Source organism: Nicotiana attenuata, unplaced genomic scaffold (assembly GCF_001879085.1).
Source record: "Nicotiana attenuata strain UT unplaced genomic scaffold, NIATTr2, whole genome shotgun sequence".
NCBI classification, from domain to species: Eukaryota; Viridiplantae; Streptophyta; class Magnoliopsida; order Solanales; family Solanaceae; genus Nicotiana; species Nicotiana attenuata.
This window is the reverse complement of record NW_017670779.1, coordinates 430377-440048: the sequence shown is the minus strand read 5'-3', so window position 1 is coordinate 440048 and position 9672 is coordinate 430377. Positions and strand designations below refer to the sequence as shown.

Genomic DNA, 9672 nt, shown 5'->3' with positions numbered 1-9672 from the left:
CATTGGTCCCATGGTATTCACACCACAAATTAGGATCCCTCTAACTAGCATCAGATCTCATTGGTTTCGGGAACCGTGCTTCCTTAATGTTCCTCATAATCGACATCAGCTCTACTACGTTGAAATTGAAGTTGTATTCGAGAAGTATGGGGTAGGAGAAATCTCGGGAACCTGATATCTCCTTGTCCTACAATGACTTGCTATTCCAGCAGCAATCAGCTCTCCTATCGGTAGCGAATCTATCTACTGACTGAAAACCTCTGCCCCATCCTTCGGCCCGTTTATAGGGCAAAAACTGACCCCTTGTAGACCGTCGATCTATGTCAAAATCCTTCTTTGATTTCTCCTTATTCTTTTCCCAGTCCCGACCCTTGGTTGATGCTGGGAAACCGAGCTGATCATCCTCAATTCTTATCTTGGACTCTTACAGGTTGTGAACATCCGCCCATGTTGTTGCCTGGAACTTGAGTAGACTTTCTTTCAATTTCCAGGAAGCATCAAAACTTTTCGGATTCAGCCTTTTAGTAAATGTTTCAGCTGCCCATTCGTCTGCTACAGCCGGGAGCATCATTCTTTCTTTCTGGAATCTAGTCACGAACTCCCGCAGAACTTCAGAATCTCCTTGTGCAATCTTGAATATGTCGGCCTTTCGGGCATGTAGCTTTCTAGCCCCGGCATAGGCCTTGATAAAAGAATTTGCGAGCATCTCGAAGGAATTTATTGAGTGGTCGGGCAAGAGCGAATACCATGTCAAAGGCCCCTTCGTGAGGGTCTCCACGAATTTCTTCAGTAAGACTAACTCAATCTCGTATGGAGCTAAACCGTCTCACTTCACTGCCGTTGTATAGTTGCTGATGTGCTCCTGCGGACATGAAGTCCCATCATACTTCGGCACGTCAGGCATTTTGAACCGTTTCGGGATCAACTCTGGTCCCGCGCTTGGTTTGAACGGCAATTAGGTGTACTTCTTTGAGTCCGGTCCTTTCAACACTGGTGACGCGCCCGGAATTTGATCCATTCGGTTGTTTATTTCCCTCATAAACTGTATGAGTTCAGTTTTATAAGGATCGTTCTCATTGTTGTTACTGGATCCGCTACCGCCCTCCCCCTCTCTCCTATCAAAACCGACTTCGTCTCAGGGTGTTGTTGTCGACCCTCTGCGTTGTTTGATTTGCGGGACGAACTGGGTCTCGTCCATCCACATTGTTAGAAGCACTCTACAACGTCGACCTCAACTCTATCATGACCTGATCCTGTCATGAGAGATTTACCATAATAGCTTTTTGTTGCTCCCTCAGGATCTTTAGTGTTTCAGCGACGCGCTCTTCTTCAGCATCATCAAGAGTTGCCTCTCGAACGTGATGTGGATATTGCCCGCCATGGACTGGCGTGGCTTCATCCCCCTTGTTGTGGGTATCACTGATCGAAACTTCGTGCTGAGGCTAGTTTCCTTGGGCCTCAATGTTGTGTGCGATGTTGACATCGTTATCTGCCATTTGTTATGATTTTTGCTAAGAACAAAGAATCAAAATAGGTTAGTAATAGATGCAAGGATCAACTCAATTACACAACTATCTAAGCCCCACGGTGGGTGCCAAATTATTTATCCTTAAAACGGTACAACTGAATTTATACGTGGTTTATAGACAAGTGAATCGATTTGATCCAAAAAATGATAGATAAATTAAACAAGAATGTAAGACTTAGCGTTGAAATCAAGATAAGACATCTGAAATCCTGTTTTCGGGAGCAGAGCTTCCAGAGGCAGCAGTAACAATCTTAATAAGAATAAAGATAAAATATTATTAAGCTTAGAACAATGTATAGTATAAGTTTCTGAGAAAATTCCTCCCCTTACAATGGTTGTTGAGCTCGCTATTTATAATTGCACCTAGGGAACAAGGTCCTAGGATGAAGCTCCTCTTAAATGACAATTATGAAGGCCAGAATGTGTAACAGTAGGCAGTGAATGTCATATTCTCTATAACGGACCACATACTTAATGCTATAAAATATTCTCCATTAAATGCTAGCGGGTGACACGCATTTATTTCGCCTTTATGAACATCATTCTCCTCAGGAACAAACGAGATTGTTGCCTTCAGACCTGATTATCTTCTGCCTTCTGCTCCACGTGCTGCTTTATTATGCGAGTATCAAATATGAACATATTTTACCCTATACAATGTGTAGATAATAGGATCCAGGTCCCCTATGCCCAAATGCATTTTGTATTTGTAATTTATTTTATGTTAACAATTAATGCTTATCAAATAAAATTACCTATACATATTAAATAATTAATTGTAAAAAGTATTTGTTGGAGCATCAATCCATATATACTTAATAAATACTAGAGTCTGGGTCCTTAATGCGCAAGTTTATCTTATTATCAGGGGCTTAATTAACGCCGAAGAAGATCACATCTTTCTTGTGTTACACTATTCCCATGTGTTAGATTCCATGAAAGTTGTGCCAGTGTTGCACCTCATCAAAATCAACATGCATCGAGTTCTCATTTTACAGAGTTCTAGAATTTAAATTTTACGGTTTTTAGACTTTAAGCGGTAATCCTAAAAGTCGGTGATTGAATTTTAACTTTAATTTTTATATATAATTAAAAACTTGTTAAAACATATTCATTTTAAGCCAAAGTTATTATGTTCTGTCGAATCGATATAATGAAGGCTATCTCCGCCCCTGATCCCCAACGCGTCCATACATGACAAAAGTAATACTCACCCTGTTAAGGGTCGTTTGGTATGAGGTATAAGAAGGTATAATGTTGGTATAAAAATTTAATATCACCTTAGTACTTGTTTGGTTAGCAAACCTAGTATAAGTTATCCCGGAACTAAAATTAGTACCGGGATAACTTATACCTTGTAGGGTGGAGTAATTAGTGTCGGGATAACTTATACCTTCTTCTTAGAAATTACGTAATTGTCATTTTTAATACATCATACCAAACAATGGATAAAAAATAAAAGCAGAATATCTAATCCCAGCATAACTAATCCCAACATAACTTATTTCGGCATAAGCCGTATTCAAACCAAACGACCCCTTAAATATTAAACGATACTATTGTATTATTTTTGAATCACTCAGTTCAATTATATCAGTCTAAACTTCACACAACACGTGTATTTCACACCGCTAAAAGTGTAGTATAATTCGCTTTAAAAGTTCTTCAAATAAATTAATTTGATAAAACCAAAAGGGGAAAGCAAAGAGAAAATAAAATGAACGCGAAGGAGAAGAAGTGAAAAGAGAAAGAATAAGGCAAAGCAACCGAAGCCAAGTTAGCTAAAGAGATTCCCAACTTCTTAGTAACTTGTTAAGGTGTAAGTATCCATTTCCTTTGTGGATACATGCTAAAAACTTAATCAATAATACATGATAACATATATATTTTTAGTAAGTATGGTAATTATTAAATCACAATTAATATTATATATTTCTATCTTAATTTATCACTTAATCATGATAAGTTAATATAATTTGAATTTAGTCGGTGGTGGTTATCTACTTCTCTTTCACTATCCTTTCACTAGTCCCTCGCTCTCATTGGTTTCGAACCAAAGCAAGGAAAAACCTAAGAAAATAGACGTTGACGCTTGCTTTGCCTTTACTTCACAATTTTCATTCCCTCCCCCAACAACCAAATTAAAGCTTCTAAAACCCCTTTCTTACATTACATCCTCCTTTTGTATCAACCAAGTTCTTATTCAATTAGTTTTATTTTTATTTTATGTGACTTTTTCCTTTTTAATCTATTATTATAAAGATAACATATTTTTATATGTAAAAATAATTTAATTTTAAACTTTATATTTTACCTTTAAATACATAATTTAATAGACATAAAAATATCATAATACATTTAAGATCAGGAGTTTCAAAAATCTAAGAAAATAGACTCGCATATTTGGTTCGAAACTACCCCTCCTCGGGATACTTGAAACTATCTTGAGGAGGGATAGTTTCAAGTATCTCGGGTCTATAATCCAGGATAACGGGGAGATTGATAATGAGGTCTCCCACCGTATCAGTGCGGGGTGGATGAAATGGAGGTTCGCATCTAGTGTTTTGTGTGATAAGAAGGAGCCACCAAGACTTAAGGGTAAGTTCTATAGAGTGGTGGTTAGACCTACTATGTTGTATGGGGCTGAGTGTTGGCCAGTCAAGAACTCCCATGTTCAGAGGATGAAAGTAGCAAAAATGAGGATGCTGAGATGGATGTGTGGGCATACCACGAGAGATAGGATTAGGAATGAAGTTATTCGGGACAAAGTGGGAGTGGCCCCCGTGGAGGACAAGATGCGAGAGTTGAGCCTGAGATGGTTCGGGCACGTGCAGAGGAGGAGTACGGATGCTCTTGTTAGGAGGTGTGAGAGGCTGGCCATGGCGGGTCTGAGAAGGGGTAGAGGAAGGCCGAAGAAGTATTGGGGAGAGGTGATTAAGCAAGATATATGGCGCTACTTCAGCTCACTGAGGACATGATCCAAGATAGAAGGGTGTGGAGGTCGAAGATTAGGGTAGTTGGCTAGTAGGTAGTCGAGAGTTCCCCGTTCTTTTTTAGTAGTATTAGTAGCTCTCTTGTTCTTTTTCGTTCACTCTGTATATCGTATGTTCCAGTTTGTTACTGTTTGATGCTATTTTCTGTTACTGATTTCATTGTTGTTGTTGTTGTTGTTATTGTTAGGGGTGTTCATAAAAACCCGAAAACCCGAACCAAATCGAAAACCGACCAAAAAGCCGATACTTTTTTAGGTTTGGTTTGGTTTTGGTTTTGAATTTTAAAAACCAATCAAATTTGGTTTGGTTTTGGTTTTAATCAAAAAATAACCGAAAATAACCGAACCAAACCGACTATAAAAGTAGCTATTTAAATTTATTATTACGCCTATATATATGTATATTTTTATATAAAGTTTCTAAAATTTTATAGTACACATTAGTCATTTGTGTTTTTAGTCTATTTCTTTGCTAGTATAATAATCTAATTCTTTGCCTTTACATTCTAGTTTGATTGGTAATTTTTTTTTGCTAAATACAAGAATTTATTTCATGTTAAAAATAATCGATTTTTAATTGTGTACTTAAATTATTCATCACTATTTGATTCAATTATCATCAATATATTTTGGTAAATGATAGATTTCTCAAAGAGCAATTGATTTGATAGTGTTACGTTGAAAATGTAGTGGCAGGAATATGTGTTTGGTAGTGTATGTCTCATATTTAAGAAAAGAACCGATAAATAATCGAAAAAATCAAAAAATCGACAAAAACGACAAAAACCGAATCGATAAAAAACCGACTTAATTGGTTTGGTTTGGTTCCAGTATTTGAAAAACCAACTTACTTGGTTTGGTTTTTTTTTAGGAAAAAACCGACCCAAATCGAACCATGAACACCCGTGGTTGTTGTTACTATATTTGTCTTTCTCCCCTTTTCCTTATCGTCCTTCATCCCTTTATTCTTTCTTTCTTCTTCGTCTTCTTCCTTTCTCTCTTTTCACCTTTTCTTGAGCCGAATGTCTATTGGAAACAGTCTCTCTAACTCGCTAGGTAGGGGTAAGGTCTGGGTACACACTACCCTCCCCAGACTCCACTTGTGGGATTATACTGGGTATGTTGTTATTGTTGTAGTTTAAAAAAAAATCTTTCATTAATTTCCTACCTAACTAATTTAATACTCCCTCCGGTTCACAATAAGTGACCAATTTGCTTTTTCATTTTGGTTCAAAATAAGTGTCCAGTTATGTAATCAAGAAAGAATTCAATTTGTTTTTACAAAATAACCCCTATGTACATATCCCTAAAAAGTTCTCTTACTCCTCACATTAAATGTTTAATTAGGGGTAGTTTAGTCATAGTAGGTATGTTTGTATAGAATTTAGTATTTTCTTAATGGATGTGCTAAAAACAAATTGGTCACTTATTGTGAATCGGAGGGAGTAATATTTTTATTGTGCAACATTTATATACATACCTAACTAATTCAGATTTGTTTGACGAAAGACTCATTTAGGCGAAAAAACTCTCTATTAAAAATTTCGTGCCCGTTTGGATTGGTTTATTTTAAGTGCTTTTAAACCATTTTGTAGTGTTTGGATAGAGTAAAAAGCACTTATTTTTAAACTAAAATGGCAAAAACAAGCCAAAAGCCAAAAGCTAGAATTCTAACTTATGACTTAAAAGCTATTTTAACTTAAAAGCCACCTAAATTAAGCCTATCCGTTTTTTAAGACTAAAAAATTAAAATGAATATAGATCCTACCTATCTAATGCACCGCATCCCTCAATGGTAAGTCAAACGCCTTAGTATAAAAATGAAAACTAAGAGCAGTATATATTCTGTTTTTCGTCTGCTAAATCTAAGCTCATTCCACTCTCTAAAATGACTGACAGAGTTCATCCTTCAGCCAAATCCAATGGCACTGCCACCAATCCCACTGCTACCGCAGCAAAACCTCCTCAATTCCCTCCGATCAAAAACCAAATGTACAACCCAAATCGCATTCCGTACAGACCAACTCCAACCGCCTACCACCGACACAACCGTCGCCGCTGCAGCTGCCGCCGCTGCTTCTGCCTTAGTTGCTTCTGGTCACTCCTCATCATCTGCACCCTCCTCCTCCTCGCTGCCATCGCCGGCGCCGCCTTCTACTTCCTCTTCCGCCCTAAACCTCCAACATTCTCCGTCTCCTCCCTCAAAATTACGCAATTCAAACTCATAACCAGCTCCGACGACGCCACGCGCCTCAGTACAAAACTCAACCTCACGCTCTCCGCGAAAAACACTAATAAGAAGCTCATTTACAACTACGACGATATTTCCATGACTCTACAGTCAAATAACGTCGTAATTGCGAACGGATCATTCCACGGATTTAGTAATGGTCCGAATAATGTTACTATTATTCACTCGACTTTGTCAATGGCATCTGAAGTCCTCGATGCGGATTCTGTTACGTCTTTGAAATCAGATCTGAAGAGAAAACGTGGATTACCGTTGAAGATATATTTGGATACAACGGTGGTAGCGAAAATGGATAAGTTGAAAAGCAAAAAAGTTGGAATCAGAGTTACTTGTGAAGGCATTCATGGACTAATTCCAAAGGCAAAAGCTCCGGCGGTGGCTTCAATTACGAATGCTAAATGTAAAGCTGATCTGAGAATGAAGATCTTCAAATGGTACTTTTGATTTCTTCGCCTTTTGTTTTGTACAATCTACATCATTTTTTTTCTGGATATTACATTTTGTATATTAAAGAGGGAAAATTTGGATGGGGAAAATTATTTATTTTATAATTGTGAAGAAACAGGGAGTTTGATATTTTGCAGGTTTTGGTTTCCTTTTGCTCCTCAAATTAATTCTTCTTTTAAGTGACGCATTATAGGCATACTTAAATTTCAATGTGGATCAAGGATTTAATTTCAGTTGGTTTATATATATATATATATATATATATATATATATATATATATATATATATATATATATGTGTGTGTTTTGTGTCAGAAATACTGTAAAAGTTAGTATCCTACATCCGCCACTAAACAGGGGCGGAGCTAGCCCCTGACCTAGTAGCTTTGGTCCAAATTATATATTTGTCTAATTAAATTTATTGAATATATACTAATTACTCTCTTCGGTTGAATAAGTGATTTTTTGACCTCTGGCATATCCTTTAAGAAAATACTAACTTCTAAAAAATAAGTATTTTGACTAAATTACCTTTAATTAAAATTAGCATATTGTTAACTTGACAAATTGGGATTTGTAAACAAGGGGAAAGTTTGGAAAAAACAAAATTAATTTCTTCATGGTTACATAGAAGGTTACTTATTTTGGACCAAAATAAAAAGGCAAAAAAGTCATGTATTATAGGCCGGGGAGAGTACTAATTTAGAACTCAGTAACTTAAAAAATTAGAACCCCGAACCTATAACATACAGATTCTGGCTCCGCCTCTCTTAACACAAACATCAGCTGACCTGAAATTCTTTGAATCCAAAGAATGTCTTTGAACCCCTTACAGTCTATTTTTTCTTCAATTGGAGCATATGGATGGAAGACATCAAGTGCATGGATTAATTCCTCAAACTCAATCCCTCCATTTTTCTTTTCATCGAAAAGATAAAAAATCTAAATAAAAAGGAAGTTTATCATTAGATAAACTTAAGATGATTCTCTAGACAACGAAATATGCTCTCATATGGCAAAGTTGACACTGGCCAGATTCTTTTGACAACTTCTTTCCTCATTTTAAACTTTGTTCAATCAATGTATTCTTCAACCTGATTCCACGGCTCGAACCCATGCCATTTTAAAGTTGTCTTCTTCCCTTTTCTGCTTTTGATTTGCCCCCAGATAATAAACTCCAACCCTTAATTGGCAACTTCTAATAAATAATAATTCTAAAACTGCCTCCCGGTAGACCTACTCGTCGAAATCGAAAGGTTTGCCCAGAAACAAATAGAGGTTGGATAATATCAATTATAAGCTTTCAACTACTGATTATAAAAGCATAGCTGAAAAATACTGCTTACCTTATGTATTAAACCATCATCAATGATTGAACTACTCAACTTCTTAAACATATCACATAATGCTTCCACTTCATTTACTGTAACTGGAAATCAAAATTCATAAAATTTCAAACTTTAAGTTTCACTTTCCAAAACAGTATCGAATTATGAAACTACATCAGCCACCTAATTTAGCATGATATGAGATGTCTTAGAAGTTCGCAATATTTTCTAGAGAAATGTATATTTTTAGCGTACAATATATATATGTTTTATATATATGTGTATTATATACAAAACATATACATATTTTATATACTTTTTGACTAGCGAATGCAATTAGTTTCGTTAATCGATCGGTCATTTTTGTATTTGCCCTACTTTCTAGTGTCAAGAAAATCTAGTAAGCTAAAAGACTCCTAGAAAGCAGTATAACAGTAAATTAAACAAAATCGTCAGTTAACCCTACAAAAAAATTGTCCATGTTCTAATTTTTTTTTATTTTTAATGAATTGGTCATAGAATATAACAGAAGTAATAAAGTTGGAGATGAGCAAATATGAGTAAATTTACATGGAGATCCGTTAGCAAGTCGAGCGACGTCCCTGTAATCAAATCGCAACTTCTTGGGACGGTGCAAATGCTGCTGATATCTGAAGCAACCAGACGAAGCATAGAATAAAGCTTCAACAATTGCAATAATGGGGGAAAATGCAGCACAGATTTTCTCCGAAAATGTTAACGAGCTCGAACTCTGTATACCCACCAAATAAATATAAAAAATATTGAAGACAAACAGTAGACTAATACCAGAATCAGAGAAGATTTCGTGGATTACCAGAGAGTCCATCATTATGTATTGTAATACTCCTGCAGAAGTCGCTCCACCAGATCAGCTGAACCTTCAGCTATTTTTATGTAGACAGAAAAACAGAGGCGTGATAGGAATGCTTACCATGTACAAGATATTTCCATCTTTTGACAATATGAGGATTTGCAATTACTGGTGACAATATATATATATATATATATATATATATAATTTGAATTAAAGGATAATTTTGAATTTATAGTTAAAGTTTTTAAATTGGAATTAAAATTAAAAAGGAATTTATCTTTTGTTATCATG

The 9672-nt window shown here is 36.0% G+C and overlaps 2 protein-coding genes across 2 annotated transcripts; one reads left to right on the top strand and one right to left on the bottom strand.

The window, feature by feature from the left end:
- The first annotated feature begins 6408 nt into the window (after positions 1-6408).
- LOC109243245 lies at positions 6409-7215 on the top strand. Its single transcript, XM_019410156.1, has one exon. It carries the CDS (start codon positions 6409-6411, stop codon positions 7213-7215), a length of 807 nt encoding a protein of 268 aa, XP_019265701.1.
- Positions 7216-7935: 720 nt separating this feature from the next.
- On the bottom strand, positions 7936-9393 carry LOC109243244 (calcineurin B-like protein 10). Its single transcript, XM_019410155.1, has 4 exons — positions 9382-9393; positions 9117-9297; positions 8565-8647; positions 7936-8160 (listed from the first exon to the last, which is right to left on the bottom strand). The coding sequence occupies exons 1-4, from the start codon at positions 9391-9393 to the stop codon at positions 7936-7938; spliced, it is 501 nt and encodes a 166-aa protein (XP_019265700.1).
- Between the last annotated feature and the right edge of the window lie 279 nt (positions 9394-9672).